The sequence below is a fragment of the Leptodactylus fuscus genome, unplaced genomic scaffold (genome assembly GCF_031893055.1).
Source record: "Leptodactylus fuscus isolate aLepFus1 unplaced genomic scaffold, aLepFus1.hap2 HAP2_SCAFFOLD_298, whole genome shotgun sequence".
Taxonomy (NCBI): domain Eukaryota; kingdom Metazoa; phylum Chordata; class Amphibia; order Anura; family Leptodactylidae; genus Leptodactylus; species Leptodactylus fuscus.
The window spans coordinates 115332-132187 of record NW_027440321.1 but is presented as its reverse complement, the minus strand read 5'-3'; the positions used below and the strand labels follow the sequence as shown (position 1 = coordinate 132187).

The window sequence follows — 16856 nt, the reverse complement described above, 5'->3', positions numbered from 1 at the left end:
ACAACTGCTCCCTCCCCCACCTTGATTCCCCCCCGACACCAACAACTGCTCCCTCCCCCATCATGATTCCCCCTAACACCAACAACTGTCCCCTCCCCCACCTCGATACCCCCCAACATGACCCCCGACACCAACAACTGCTCCCTCCCCCACCATGATTCCCCCCAACACCAACAACTGTCCCCTCCCCCACCTCGATTCCCCCCCGACACCAACAACTGCTCCCTCCCCCACCATGATACCCCCTAACACCAACAACTGTCCCCTCCCCCACCTCGATTCCCCCCCGACACCAACAACTGCTCCCTCCCCCACCATGATTCCCCCCAACACCAACAACTGTCCCCTCCCCCACCTCGATACCCCCCAACATGACCCCCGACACCAACAACTGTCCCCTCCCCCACCTCGATTCCCCCCCCCGACACCAACAACTGCTCCCTCCCCCACCATGATACCCCCCGACACCAACAACTGTCCCCTCCCCCACCTTGATTCCCCCCCGACACCAACAACTGCTCCCTCCCCCACCATGATTCCCCCCAACACCAACAACTGTCCCCTCCCCCACCTCGATACCCCCCAACATGACCCCCGACACCAACAACTGTCCCCTCCCCCACCTCGATTCCCCCCTGACACCAACAACTGCTCCCTCCCCCACCATGATACCCCCCAACACCAACAACTGTCCCCTCCCCCACCTCGATTCCCCCCAACACCAACAACTGACCCCTCCCCCACCATGATACCCCCCAACACCAACAACTGTCCCCTCCCCCACCTCGATTCCCCCCTGACACCAACAACTGCTCCCTCCCCCACCATGATTCCCCCCAACACCAACAACTGTCCCCTCCCCCACCTCGATTCCCCCCAACACCAACAACTGTCCCCTCCCCCACCATGATACCCCCCAACACCAACAACTGTCCCCTCCCCCACTATGATACCCCCTAACACCAACAACTGTCCCCTCCCCCACCTCGCTTCCCCCCCCCCCGACACCAACAACTGCTCCCTCCCCCACCATGATACCCCCCAACACCAACAACTGTCCCCTCCCCCACCTCGATTCCCCCCAACACCAACAACTGTCTCCTCCCCATCCCAACATCCCCCAACATGATCCCCGACACCAACAACTATCCCCACTCCAATACCCCCCCGACACCAAAGACTATCCCCTCCACCACCCAGATACCCTGACACCAACTGCCCCTTCCCCACCCCAATATCCCAAAACACCAACAACTATACCCTCCCCACCCCGATACCCCAACCCCAGACACCAAAAACTGTCCCTTGCCCCACCAACTGTCCCCACCCAAAATGGATACTCGCCAACTTAATCAGTGATATTATACAGGAAGTGACATCATCAGTGCTCTCCAGATACCCCCCACTTCCTACTCTGGTGAATGGCGCCACCAGTCACTGTGGCTGCTGCTTCCTGTGACGTTGTCACTCACTTCCTCCTGCTCCTGCAGCTCTTCCTCTTCCTTTAAATCTCCTTTAACCAATCCTGAAGTGACAGGAAACTTCTGATCCTCCCACTGCGAAACGAGAATGGCGAAACAGTCACAACCACCACCAGGCAGGATAGATACAGGAGCAGTGACATCACCGATCTCCGGATATCAGTGATATTATACAGGAAGTGACATCATCAGATATCAGTGATATTATACAGGAGGTGACATCATCAGATATCAGTGATATTATACAGGCGGTGACATCATCAGATATCAGTGATATTATACAGGAAGTGACATCATCAGATATCAGTGATATTATACAGGAGGTGACATCATCAGATATCAGTGATATTATACAGGAAGTGACATCATCAGATATCAGTGATATTATACAGTAGTGACATCATCAGATATCAGTGATATTATACAGGAAGTGACATCATCAGATATCAGTGATATTATACAGGAAGTGACATCATCAGATATCAGTGATATTATACAGGAAGTGACATCATCAGATATCAGTGATATTATACAGGAGGTGACATCATCAGATATCAGTGATATTATACAGGAAGTGACCATCAGATATCAGTGATATTATACAGGAAGTGACATCATCAGATATCAGTGATATTATACAGGAAGTGACATCATCAGATATCAGTGATATTATACAGGAGGTGACATCAGATATTAGTGATATTATACAGGAGGTGACATCATCAGATATCAGTGATATTATACAGGAGGTGACATCATCAGATATCAGTGATATTATACAGGAAGTGACATCATCAGATATCAGTGATATTATACAGGAGGTGACATCATCAGATATCAGTGATATTATACAGGAGGTGACATCATCAGATAGCAGTGATATTATACAAGAAGTGACATCATCAGATATCAGTGATATTATACAGGAAGTGACATCATCAGATATCAGTGATATTACACAGGAAGTGACATCATCAGATATCAGTGATATTATACAGGAGGTGACATCATCAGATATCAGTGATATTATACAGGAGGTGACATCAGATATCAGTGATATTATACAGGAGGTGACCTCATCAGATATCAGTGATATTATACAGGAGGTGACATCATCAGATATCAGTGATATTATACAGGAGGTGACATCATCAGATATCAGTGATATTATACAGGAGGTGACATCATCGGATATCAGTAATATTATACAGGAGGTGACATCCTCAGATATCAGTGATATTATACAGGAAGTGACATCATCAGATATCAGTGATATTATACAGGAGGTGACATCATCAGATATCAGTGATATTATACAGGAGGTGACATCATCAGATATCAGTGATATTATACAGGAGGTGACATCATCGGATATCAGTAATATTATACAGGAGGTGACATCCTCAGATATCAGTGATATTATACAGGAGGTGACATAATCAGATATCAGTGATATTATACAGGAGGTGACATCATCAGATATCAGTGATATTATACAGGCGGTGACATCATCAGATATCAGTGATATTATACAGGAGGTGACCTCATCAGATATCAGTGATATTATACAGGAGGTGACATCATCAGATATCAGTGATATTATACAGGAGGTGACATCATCGGATATCAGTAATATTATACAGGAGGTGACATCCTCAGATATCAGTGATATTATACAGGAGGTGACATCAGATATCAGTGATATTATACAGAAAGTGACATCATCAGATATCAGTGATATTATACAGGAGGGGACATCATCAGATATCAGTGATATTATACAGGAAGTGACATCATCAGATATCAGTGATATTACACAGGAGGTGACATCATCAGATATCAGTGATATTATACAGGAAGTGACATCATCAGATATCAGTAATATTATACAGGAGGTGACATCATCAGATATCAGTGATATTATACAGGAGGTGACATCATCAGATATCAGTGATATTATACAGAAGTGACATCATCAGATATCAGTGATATTATACAGGAGGTGACATCATCAGATATCAGTGATATTATACAGAAGTGACATCATCAGATATCAGTGATATTATACAGGAGGTGACATCATCAGATATCAGTGATATTATACAGGAGGTGACATCAGATATCAGTGATATTATACAGGAGGTGACATCAGATATCAGTGATATTATACAGGAGGTGACATCATCAGATATCAGTGATATTATACAGGAAGTGACATCATCAGATATCAGTGATATTATACAGGAAGTGACATCATCAGATATCAGTGATATTATACAGGAGGTGACATCAGATATCAGTGATATTATACAGGAGGTGACATCAGATATCAGTGATATTATACAGGAGGTGACATCATCAGATATCAGTGATATTATACAGGACGTGACATCATCAGATATCAGTGATATTATACAGGAAGTGACATCATCAGATATCAGTGATATTATACAGGAGGTGACATCAGATATCAGTGATATTATACAGAAGTGACATCATCGGATATCAGTAATATTATACAGGAGGTGACATCCTCAGATATCAGTGATATTATACAGGAGGTGACATCAGATATCAGTGATATTATACAGGAGGGGACATCAGATATCAGTGATATTATACAGGAGGTGACATAATCAGATATCAGTGATATTATACAGGAGGTGACATCAGATATCAGTGATATTATACAGGAGGTGACATAATCAGATATCAGTGATATTATACAGGAGGTGACATCATCAGATATCAGTGATATTATACAGGAGGTGACATCATCAGATATCAGTGATATTATACAGGAGGTGACATCATCAGATATCAGTGATATTATACAGAAGTGACATCATCAGATATCAGTGATATTATACAGAAGTGACATCATCAGATATCAGTGATATTATACAGGAGGGGACATCATCGGATATCAGTAATATTATACAGGAGGTGACATCCTCAGATATCAGTGATATTATACAGGAGGTGACATCATCAGATATCAGTGATATTATACAGGAGGTGACATCATCAGATATCAGTGATATTATACAGGAGGTGACATCATCAGATATCAGTGATATTATACAGGAGGTGACATCATCAGATATCAGTGATATTATACAGGAGGTGACATCAGATATCAGTGATATTATACAGGCGGTGACATCAGATATCAGTGATATTATACAGGCGGTGACATCAGATATCAGTGATATTATACAGGCGGTGACATCAGATATCAGTGATATTATACAGGAGGTGACATCATCAGATATCAGTGATATTATACAGTAGTGACATCATCAGCACTCTCCAGGTATAAGTTCTATTATCTCGCAGGTATTGGCCGCACCTTCTCCATCTTTCCAGTTTTGCTGACTCCATATCTCCTGTAAAAATTTAGAATATAAGATGTTTGCACAAATTAGAAAAGATGATATAATAAGAGACATCATAATATGGAGCAGATAGCAATCAAGATACAAGTGTGCGGTATCAGATATTACACTGCAATCACCAACACGTGCGGTATCAGATATTACACTGCAATCATCACATATGTGCGGTATCAGATATTACACTGCAATCATCACATATGTGCGGTATCAGATATATACACTGCAATCAAGATACAAGTGTGCGGTATCAGATATCTACACTGCAATCATCACACATGTGCGGTATCAGATATTACACTGCAATCATCTCATATGTGCGGTATCAGATATTACACTGCAATCACCAACACGTGCGGTATCAGATATATACACTGCAATCATACATGTGCGGTATCAGATATTACTCTGCAATCATACATGTGCGGTATCAGATATTACACTGCAATCATCACATATGTGCGGTATCAGATATTACACTGCAATCATCACATATGTGCGGTATCAGATATATACACTGCAATCAAGATACAAGTGTGCGGTATCAGATATTACACTGCAATCATCTCATATGTGCGGTATCAGATATTACACTGCAATCATCTCATATGTGCAGTATCAGATATCTACACTGCAATCATCACATATGTGCGGTATCAGATATTACACTGCAATCACCAACACGTGCGGTATCAGATATATACACTGCAATCATCACATATGTGTATTTAAATGGCCGACATGCAGTGCTCAGGACTCACATCTGGTGGGGGGAGATTCTACAATACAATATAACATGTGAACCCCAAGAGAAAAGGTCATGACCTTTCAGATTGTTCTGCTAATGATAAAGATGCAGTACCTGCCATATTCCAAGAGGGTGGAGTGAACCCGCGACTCCTCGTCTGTCAGCTCTGCTGCATCATCCTGGCGCTTGTATCTCCTGCGGGGTTTGTAGATATCCTATGGAGGGGAGCGAGGTTAGAGTGAGGCCTGGTAAAGTAGTCACCTGCCCTTCTGCTCCTGGAAGAGGTCTCAGTAGTGCAGCCAGGAGGTCTCAGTAGTGCAGCCAGGAGGTCTCAGTAGTGCAGCCAGGAGGTCTCAGTAGTGCAGCCAGGAGGTCTCAGTAGTGCAGCCTCCATGGCATCAGATTTCACAAAATAAAACATTAAAGGATCAAAAGTAGATGAAATGTAAATGAAACGTACCGAGGTCTCCAGAAGGGTCTGCACAGCCTTTTCCCTCCGGCTCAAAAATTCATTGTCCTGTGAAGATAAAGAAGGACTTGTGACATGCTGGAGAGGACGCCCTGTACGGGCCCCACTGAGGGTGTACTGCTGGAGAGGACGCCCTGTACAGTGTTGGTCAAAAGTCTTGTCCCCCCTGCAGTCCTGTCAGATAATCCTCGGTGTCCCCAGATAATGATTACACAGCACAGACTCTTATATAGTATATAAGTGACACAGGGTATATACAGTATAAGTATCGCCCCCTGCAGCCCTGTCAGATAATCCTCGGTGTCCCCCAGATAATGATTACACAGCACAGACTCTGTATATAGTATATAAGTGACACAGGGTATATACAGTATAAGTATCGCCCCCTGCAGTCCTGTCAGATAATCCTCGCTGTCCTCCAGATAATGATTACACAGCACAGACTCTGTATATAGTATATAAGTGACACAGGGTATATACAGTATAAGTATCGCCCCCTGCAGTCCTGTCAGATAATCCTCGGTGTCCCCAGATAATGATTACACAGCACAGACTCTTATATAGTATATAAGTGACACAGGGTATATACAGTATAAGTATCGCCCCCTGCAGTCCTGTCAGATAATCCTCGCTGTCCCCAGATAATGATTACACAGCACAGACTCTTATATAGTATATAAGTGACACAGGGTATATACAGTATAAGTATCGCCCCCTGCAGTCCTGTCAGATAATCCTCGCTGTCCCCAGATAATGATTACACAGCACAGACTCTTATATAGTATATAAGTGACACAGGGTATATACAGTATAAGTATCGCCCCCTGCAGTCCTGTCAGATAATCCTCGCTGTCCCCCAGATAATGTTTACACAGCACAGACTCTTATATAGTATATAAGTGACACAGGGTATATACAGTATAAGTATCGCCCCCTGCAGTCCTGTCAGATAATCCTCGGTGTCCCCCATATAATGATTACACAGCACAGACTCTTATATAGTATATAAGTGACACAGGGTATATACAGTATAAGTATCGCCCCCTACAGTCCTGTCAGATAATCCTCGCTGTCCCCCAGATAATGATTACACAGCACAGACTCTTATATAGTATATAAGTGACACAGGGTATATACAGTATAAGTATCGCCCCCTGCAGTCCTGTCAGATAATCCCCGGTGTCTCCAGATAATGATTACACAGCACAGACTCTTATATAGTATATAAGTGACACAGGGTATATACAGTATAAGTATCGCCCCCTGCAGTCCTGTCAGATAATCCTCGCCGTCCCCCAGATAATGATTACACAGCACAGACTCTTATATAGTATATAAGTGACACAGGGTATATACAGTATAAGTATCGCCCCCTGCAGTCCTGTCAGATAATCCTCGCTGTCCCCCAGATAATGATTACACAGCACAGACTCTTATATAGTATATAAGTGACACAGGGTATATACAGTATAAGTATCGCCCCCTGCAGTCCTGTCAGATAATCCTCGCTGTCTCCCAGATAATGATTACACAGCACAAACTCTTTGGTAATATCTTCAGTTATTTTGCTTGCAATGAAAAAACACAAAAGAGAATGAAAAAAAAAGTCATATCATTGATCATTTTACACAAAAACTCCAGAACTGGTGCGGACAGAAGTATTGGCGCCCTCAGCCTAATACTTGGTAGCACAACCTTTAGACACAATAACTGCGCACAACCGCTTCCGCTAACCAGCAATGAGTTTCTTACAAGGCTCTGCTGGAATCTTAGACCCTTCTTCTTTGGCGCTCTGCTCCAGGTCCCTCCTGAGATGTGAAGGGGGCCTTCTCCAAACTGCCACCAAGAGATCTCTCCTCCCCCTCCCCCACAGGTGTTCTATGGGATTCAGGGCTGGACTCATTGCTGCCACTTTACAAGTTTCCAGGGCTTTCTCTCACCACCATTTTCTAGTGCTGACCTGAAGTGTGTTTTGGGTCCTTGTCCTGCTGGAAGACCCCTGACCTCTGAGGGAGACCCCGCTTTCTCACACTGGGCCCTACATGATGCTGCACAATGTGTTGGTCGTCTTCAGACTTCATAATGCCATGCACACGGTCAAGCAGTCCAGTGCCAGAGGCAGCAAAGCAACCCCAAACCATCAGGGCCCTCCGCCATGTCTGACTGTAGGGGGCGTCTTCTCTTTTTTCCTGTAATCTCTATGTTGAGGCCTTCTCCTACTTTTGTCTCCTCTGACCAGAGAACATTCTTCCAGAACGGTTTTGGCTTTCTCAGGTAAGTTTTGGCAAACTCCAGCCTGGCTTCTGTCTGTGGGTAAGAAGTGGGGTCTTTCTGGGTCTCCTACCATACAGTCCCTTCTCATTCAGACGCTGACGCTGGATAGTACAGGGTGACACTGTTGTACCCTCGGACTGCAGGGCAGCTTGGACTTGTTTGGATGTTAGTCGAGGTTCTTTATCCGCCATCCGCACAATCTTGCGGTGAAATCTCTGGTCAATGTTTCTTTTGCGTCCACATCTAGGGAGGTTAGCCACAGGGCCATGGGCTTTACACTTCTTACTGACACTGCGCACGGTAGACACAGGAACATTCAGGGCTTTGGAGATGGATTTGTAGCCTTGAGATTGCTCAGGCTTCCTCACAATTTTGCTTCTCAAGTCCTCAGACAGTTCTTTGGTCTTCTTTCTTTTCTCCATGCTCAATGTGGTCACACAAGGACACAGGACAGAGGTGGAGTCAACTTTAATCCATTTCACCTGGCTGCAAGTGTGATTTAGTTATTGCCACCACCTGTTAGGTGCCTCAGGTAAGTAACAGGTGCTGGTAATTACACAAATTACAGAAGCATCACATGATATTTCAAACAGTGCCAATACTTTTGTCCACCCCTTTTTATGTTTGCTGTGGAATTAGATCCAATTTGGCTTTTTGACAATTCTTTTTGTGGTTTTCCATTGAAGACAAATTAAATGAAGATAAAAATACCAAAGAATTTGTGATTGCAATCATTATCTGGAAGAACACGAGGATTATCTGACAGAACTGCAGGGGGGCCAATACTTTTGGCCAACACTGTACAGGCCCCCTGAGGGTGTACTGGTGGAGAAGACTCCCTGTATGGTTAGTGTAATATATATGATCTGTTGTATACGTTCCAGGGCAGCTCCGTCCCCCAGTACTCTTTCTATAGGGGGCACCATACACGTAGATTTTTAGTTGGTCCCAAAACACTAGAAAATTCTCCATCCCCAAAATCAGAAGTGGCACCATCCTCTGATCATGTGACCACCGCCCGGACCACCAGGACCCCTCCTCGACACTCACCTCAGGAAGGCTGTGATCTTTCTGGAACTGAGACACGGAATACGAGCGGATGTAATCCCCCATCTCCTGCCGCGTCTCGATGGCGCGTTTCACCAGCCACTGCCAGGAACATGATAAGAGTTAGCCAATACCCGAAGTCGTGACGGGCGGACGCCCGCACTCAGAGCATGCTCACAGCAGCCCCTGCTCCTCGAGTAAAGGCCCAATGACCCCAATACCGACCGCGCTGTTGTCGCCCCCTGCAGCTTGTTACCTGAATGACAGGGAAGATGTGGATGAAGTCCAGACCTTGGATCTGATGCGGCTCCAGACGGTGCGGACATTTCATTTTTGGTAAAACGGACACAATCTTCTCAGTTAACGCTCTGAAATGACAAAAGGTGGAGATTAAGGTACTGCGAAAACATGTAACAGCCGCTCTATCCATCGGCCGTCTGAGATCCTCAAGCAAATCCCTGTGATGTAGAACAAAAGGGGAAGCTCCTGCAGTTACCACCAAAGCAGCTGCAACAGTCACAGGATGGCACTGGCTGAAAGCTCAAAACTCAGAACTGGGTCCGCGTCTCGCCCAGGAACAGCCCAACTATAGGAACACAGGTAGACAGCAACCTCACCATTACCAGTGAGAGGAAGAGACAGACTGGCCGATGCAGGGACTCTCTGGGGTGTACTAGAGCAGGGGTGACAGACCGGCTGGTGCAGGGACTCTCTGGGGTGTACTAGAGCAGAGGTGACAGACCGGACAGTGCAGGGACTCTCTGGGGTGTCCTAGAGCAGAGGTGACAGACCGGACAGTGCAGGGACTCTCTGGAGTGTACTAGAGCAGGGGTGACAGACCGGCTGGTGCAGGGACTCTCTGGGGTGTACTAGAGCAGAGGTGACAGACCGGACAGTGCAGGGACTCTCTGGGGTGTACTAGAGCAGAGGTGACAGACCGGCTGGTGCAGGGACTCTCTGGGGTGTACTAGAGCAGTGGTGACAGACCGGACAGTGCAGGGACTCTCTGGGGTGTCCTAGAGCAGAGGTGACAGACCGGCTGGTGCAGGGACTCTCTGGGGTGTACTAGAGCAGTGGTGACAGACCGGACAGTGCAGGGACTCTCTGGGGTGTACTAGAGCAGAGGTGACAGACCGGCCAGTGCTGGGACTCTCTGGGGTGTACTAGAGCAGGGGTGACAGACCGGCTGGTGCAGGGACTCTCTGGGGTGTACTAGAGCAGAGGTGACAGACCGGACAGTGCAGGGACTCTCTGGGGTGTACTAGAGCAGAGGTGACAGACCGGCTGGTGCAGGGACTCTCTGGGGTGTACTAGAGCAGTGGTGACAGACCGGACAGTGCAGGGACTCTCTGGGGTGTCCTAGAGCAGAGGTGACAGACCGGCTGGTGCAGGGACTCTCTGGGGTGTACTAGAGCAGTGGTGACAGACCGGACAGTGCAGGGACTCTCTGGGGTGTACTAGAGCAGAGGTGACAGACCGGCCAGTGCTGGGACTCTCTGGGGTGTACTAGAGCAGGGGTGACAGACCGGCTGGTGCAGGGACTCTCTGGGGTGTACTAGAGCAGAGGTGACAGACCGGACAGTGCAGGGACTCTCTGGGGTGTACTAGAGCAGAGGTGACAGACCGGCCAGTGCTGGGACTCTCTGGGGTGTACTAGAGCAGAGGTGACAGACCGGACAGTGCAGGGACTCTCTGGGGTGTCCTAGAGCAGAGGTGACAGACCGGACAGTGCTGGGACTCTCTGGGGTGTACTAGAGCAGTGGTGACAGACAGGCTGGTGCAGGGACTCTCTGGGGTGTACTAGAGCAGAGGTGACAGACCGGCCAGTGCTGGGACTCTCTGGGGTGTACTAGAGCAGAGGTGACAGACCGGACAGTGCAGGGACTCTCTGGGGTGTACTAGAGCAGAGGTGACAGACCGGCCAGTGCAGGGACTCTCTGGGGTGTACTAGAGCAGAGGTGACAGACCGGACAGTGCAGGGACTCTCTGGGGTGTACTAGAGCAGAGGTGACAGACCGGCCAGTGCAGGGACTCTCTGGAGTGTACTAGAGCAGAGGTGACAGACCGGACAGTGCAGGGACTCTCTGGGGTGTACTAGAGCAGAGGTGACAGACCGGCCAGTGCAGGGACTCTCTGGAGTGTACTAGAGCAGAGGTGACAGACCGGCCGGTGCAGGGACTCTCTGGGGTGTCCTAGAGCAGAGGTGACAGACCGGCCAGTGCTGGGACTCTCTGGGGTGTCCTAGAGCAGAGGTGACAGACCGGCCGGTGCAGGGACTCTCTGGGGTGTCCTAGAGCAGAGGTGACAGACCGGACAGTGCAGGGACTCTCTGGGGTGTACTAGAGCAGAGGTGACAGACCGGACAGTGCTGGGACTCTCTGGGGTGTCCTAGAGCAGAGGTGACAGACTGGCCGGTGCAGGGACTCTCTGGGGTGTACTAGAGCAGAGGTGACAGACTGGCCGGTGCAGGGACTCTCTGGGGTGTACTAGAGCAGAGGTGACAGACTGGCCGGTGCAGGGACTCTCTGGGGTGTACTAGAGCAGAGGTGACAGACCGGCTGGTGCAGGGACTGTCTGGGGTGTACTAGAGCAGAGGTGACAGACCGGACAGTGCAGGGACTCTCTGGGGTGTACTAGAGCAGAGGTGACAGACCGGCCGGTGCAGGGACTCTCTGGGGTGTACTAGAGCAGAGGTGACAGACCGGCTGGTGCAGGGACTCTCTGGGGTGTACAGAGCAGAGGTGACAGACCGGCCTGATTCCAAAATAATCCCCCTCACAGCAAACTTTACAGCAGGTACAGCCCCACCCCCAGTGATATCATTGGATATACTCACATCTTCTGCCCAATGGTGGAGTTCTCCTGGAAGAGAAGATCCACGTCAATATCAAAGTTACATGTAGTGATGCACCAAGTCATCCCGCCGACTACCTGCAAGAGGGACACAGGAGAAAGGTCAAATTATTACAGGAGAAGGACAGAGGAGAGGACAAGGAGGAGGAGGAGGACAGAGGAGAGGACAAGGAGGAGGAGGACAGAGGAGAGGTCAAGGAGGAGGAGGACAGAGGAGAGGACAAGGAGGAGGAGGACAGAGGAGAGGTCAAGGAAGAGGAGGACAGAGGAGAGGACAAGGAGGAGGAGGACAGAGGAGAGGTCAAGGAGGAGGAGGACAGAGAAGAGGTCAAGGAGGAGGAGGACAGAGAAGAGGTCAAGGAGGAGGAGGACAGAGGAGAGGTCAAGGAGGAGGAGGACAGAGGAGAGGTCAAGGAGGAGGAGGACAGAGGAGAGGACAAGGAGGAGGAGGACAGAGGAGAGGTCAAGGAAGAGGAGGACAGAGGAGAGGACAAGGAGGAGGAGGACAGAGGAGAGGTCAAGGAGGAGGAGGAGGACAGAGAAGAGGTCAAGGAGGAGGAGGACAGAGGAGAGGACAAGGAGGAGGAGGACAGAGGAGAGGACAAGGAGGAGGAGGACAGAGGAGAGGACAAGGAGGAGGAGGACAGAGGAGAGGACAAGGAGGAGGAGGACAGAGGAGAGGTCAAGGAGGAGGAGGAGGACAGAGAAGAGGTCAAGGAGGAGGAGGACAGAGGAGAGGACAAGGAGGAGGAGGACAGAGGAGAGGACAAGGAGGAGGAGGACAGAGGAGAGGACAAGGAGGAGGAGGACAGAGGAGAGGACAAGGAGGAGGAGGACAGAGGAGAGGACAAGGAGGAGGAGGACAGAGGAGAGGACAAGGAGGAGGAGGACAGAGGAGAGGTCAAGGAGGAGGAGGACAGAGGAGAGGACAAGGAGGAGGACAGAGGAGAGGTCAAGGAAGAGGAGGACAGAGGAGAGGACAAGGAGGAGGAGGACAGAGGAGAGGACAAGGAAGAGGAGGACAGAGGAGAGGACAAGGAGGAGGAGGACAGAGGAGAGGTCAAGGAGGAGGAGGACAGAGGAGAGATCAAGGAGGAGGAGGAGGACAGAGGAGAGGTCAAGGAGGAGGAGGACAGAGGAGAGGACAAGGAGGAGGAGGACAGAGGAGAGGACAAGGAGGAGGAGGACAGAGGAGAGGACAAGGAGGAGGAGGACAGAGGAGAGGACAAGGAGGAGGAGGACAGAGGAGAGGTCAAGGAAGAGGAGGACAGAGGAGAGGTCAAGGAGGAGGAGGAGGACAGAGAAGAGGTCAAGGAGGAGGAGGACAGAGGAGAGGTCAAGGAGGAGGAGGACAGAGGAGAGGTCAAGGAGGAGGAGGACAGAGGAGAGGACAAGGAGGAGGAGGACAGAGGAGAGGACAAGGAGGAGGAGGACAGAGGAGAGGACAAGGAGGAGGAGGACAGAGGAGAGGACAAGGAGGAGGAGGACAGAGGAGAGGACAAGGAGGAGGAGGACAGAGGAGAGGTCAAGGAAGAGGAGGACAGAGGAGAGGTCAAGGAGGAGGAGGAGGACAGAGAAGAGGTCAAGGAGGAGGAGGACAGAGGAGAGGACAAGGAGGAGGAGGACAGAGGAGAGGACAAGGAGGAGGAGGACAGAGGAGAGGACAAGGAGGAGGAGGACAGAGGAGAGGACGAGGAGGAGGACAGAGGAGAGGTCGAGGAGGAGGACAGAGGAGAGGACAAGGAGGAGGAGGACAGAGGAGAGGTCAAGGAAGAGGAGGACAGAGGAGAGGACAAGGAGGAGGAGAACAGAGGAGAGATCAAGGAGGAGGAGGAGGACAGAGGAGAGATCAAGGAGGAGGAGGAGGACAGAGGAGAGGTCAAGGAGGAGGAGGAGGACAGAGAAGAGGTCAAGGAGGAGGAGGACAGAGGAGAGGACAAGGAGGAGGAGGACAGAGGAGAGGACAAGGAGGAGGAGGACAGAGGAGAGGACAAGGAGGAGGAGGACAGAGGAGAGGACAAGGAGGAGGAGGACAGAGGAGAGGTCAAGGAGGAGGAGGAGGACAGAGAAGAGGTCAAGGAGGAGGAGGACAGAGGAGAGGACAAGGAGGAGGACAGAGGAGAGGTCAAGGAGGAGGAGGACAGAGGAGAGGTCAAGGAGGAGGAGGACAGAGGAGAGGACAAGGAGGAGGAGGACAGAGGAGAGGACAAGGAGGAGGAGGACAGAGGAGAGGTCAAGGAGGAGGAGGAGGACAGAGGAGAGGTCAAGGAGGAGGAGGACAGAGGAGAGGACAAGGAGGAGGACAGAGGAGAGGTCAAGGAGGAGGAGGACAGAGGAGAGGTCAAGGAGGAGGAGGACAGAGGAGAGGACAAGGAGGAGGACAGAGGAGAGGTCAAGGAGGAGGAGGACAGAGGAGAGGTCAGGGAGGAGGAGGAGGACAGAGAAGAGGACAAGGAGGAGGAGGACAGAGGAGAGGTCAGGGAGGAGGAGGAGGACAGAGAAGAGGACAAGGAGGAGGACAGAGGAGAGGACAAGGAGGAGGAGGAGGACAGAGGAGAGGACAAGGAGGAGGAGGAGGACAGAGGAGAGGTCAGGGAGGAGGAGGAGGAGGACAGAGGAGAGGTCAAGGAGGAGGAGGACAGAGGAGAGGACAAGGAGGAGGAGGACAGAGGAGAGGTCAAGGAGGAGGAGGAGGACAGAGGAGAGGACAAGGAGGAGGAGGACAGAGGAGAGGACAAGGAGGAGGAGGACAGAGGAGAGGACAAGGAGGAGGAGGACAGAGGAGAGGTCAAGGAGGAGGAGGACAGAGGAGAGGACAAGGAGGAGGACAGAGGAGAGGTCAAGGAGGAGGAGGACAGAGGAGAGGTCAGGGAGGAGGAGGAGGACAGAGAAGAGGACAAGGAGGAGGAGGAGGACAGAGGAGAGGTCAAGGAGGAGGAGAAGGACAGAGGAGAGGTCAGGGAGGAGGAGGAGGACAGAGAAGAGGACAAGGAGGAGGAGGAGGACAGAGGAGAGGTCGAGGAGGAGGAGGACAGAGTAATGGCGCTTGGCTTTGGCAGTTAGCAGGTCATTGGTGACTTTTGTTAGGGCAGTGTCAGTGGAGTGCCGGGGTCTGAAGCCTGACTGAAGTCTGTCACAGAGCAGGTTGGAGGAGAGATAGGAGGAGAGTTCGGAGAGGACGTGCTGCTCAAGAAGTTTTGAGGCGAACGGGAGCAGTGAGATGGGACGATAGTTGGCTGGAGAGGACGGGTCCAGGGACGGTTTCTTAAGTATAGGAGTGACAGTGGTGTGTTTGAAGGCTGAGGGGAAGGATCCATTGGTTAGGGATAGGTTGAAGAGATGAGTTAGGGCTGGAGTAATGACTTCAGCGAGTTTGGGGATGAAATGTGATTGAATCGGGTCGAGCGCGCAGGAGGTGAGGTGGGATTTAGAGATTAGGGAGGAGAGTTTTTCGTCAGTGACGGTGGAGAAATAGGTCAGGGATGGGGAGCAGCGAGTAGTTGGGTAGAGGGGTTGTCGGGGGTAGAGCAGTTGGGTAGAGGGGTGAATATGAGGTCTAGTGTGCCCCCCTTATGTGGGGAGCAGAGGAGGACCATTAGGAGAGGCCAGAGGAGGCAGTGAGGGACAGGAGGTGGGGGGGTCTGTGTAAATGGGGATGTTGAAATCCCCCATGATGATGGCGGGGGTGTCTGTGGATAGGAAGTGTGTGAGCCAGGTGGTGAGGTGGTCGGTATATGATGGCCAGTTGGAGGCAGGGGTGACTCTAGCTTCATTACTGCCTGAGGTGGACTGCACAAAGACGCCCCACCCCCAAAAAATAAAAACTGAGGTTACATTCTACTAGTGTCACACAATCAAACCAACAAAAAGTGACTGGAGAGCCCAAAGTAGATAAAGGTACAAGATACCGGGAGGCTGGAGGCCAAGATACCGGGAGGCTGGAGGCCAAGATACCGGGAGGCTGGAGGCCAAGATACCGGGAGGCTGGAGGCCAAGATACCGGGAGGCTGGAGGCCGAGATACCGGGAGGCTGGAGGCCGAGATACCGGGAGGCTGGAGGACAAGATACTGGGAGGTTTATATGATCTGTACTTTGGGCTCTCCAGTTATTTTTTCTTGCTTTATTTGTATTGATGATATTTTTGGACCTTCATTGAGGGAATGACTATGTGCATTCATCTCCTGTATGTGCAATCATCTTCTGTATGTGCAATCATCTCCTGTATGTGGAATCATCTCCTGTATGTGCAATCATCTCCTGTATGTGCAATCATCTCCTGTATGTGCAATCATCTCCTGTATGTGGAATCATCTCCTGTATGTGCAATCATCTCCTGTATGTGCAATCATCTCCTGTATGTGCAATCATCTCCTGTATCTGCAATCATCTCCTGTATGTGCAATCATCTCCTGTATGTGCAATCATCTCCTGTATGTGCAATCATCTCCTGTATGTGCAATTATCTCCTGTATGTGGAATCATCTCCTGTATCTGCAATCATCTCCTGTATGTGCAATCATCTCCTGTATGTGCAATCATCTTCTGTATCTGCAATCATCTCCTGTATGTGCAATCATCTCCTGTATCT

The 16856-nt window shown here is 49.7% G+C and overlaps 1 protein-coding gene across 1 annotated transcript in view; it reads right to left on the bottom strand.

Moving 5' to 3' along the window:
* Positions 1-1409: 1409 nt before the first annotated feature.
* CCDC93 (CCC complex scaffolding subunit CCDC93) overlaps positions 1410-16856 on the bottom strand; it is a 31356-nt gene continuing 15909 nt past the window's right edge. Inside the window, exons 3-10 of the mRNA XM_075261704.1 lie at positions 12251-12345; positions 9671-9782; positions 9418-9516; positions 6085-6141; positions 5739-5839; positions 5638-5655; positions 4834-4870; positions 1410-1556 (exon numbers count right to left, since the gene is read on the bottom strand). Coding sequence (XP_075117805.1) covers positions 1410-1556; positions 4834-4870; positions 5638-5655; positions 5739-5839; positions 6085-6141; positions 9418-9516; positions 9671-9782; positions 12251-12345 — 666 coding nt within the window. The remainder of the gene's footprint in view (positions 1557-4833; positions 4871-5637; positions 5656-5738; positions 5840-6084; positions 6142-9417; positions 9517-9670; positions 9783-12250; positions 12346-16856) is intronic.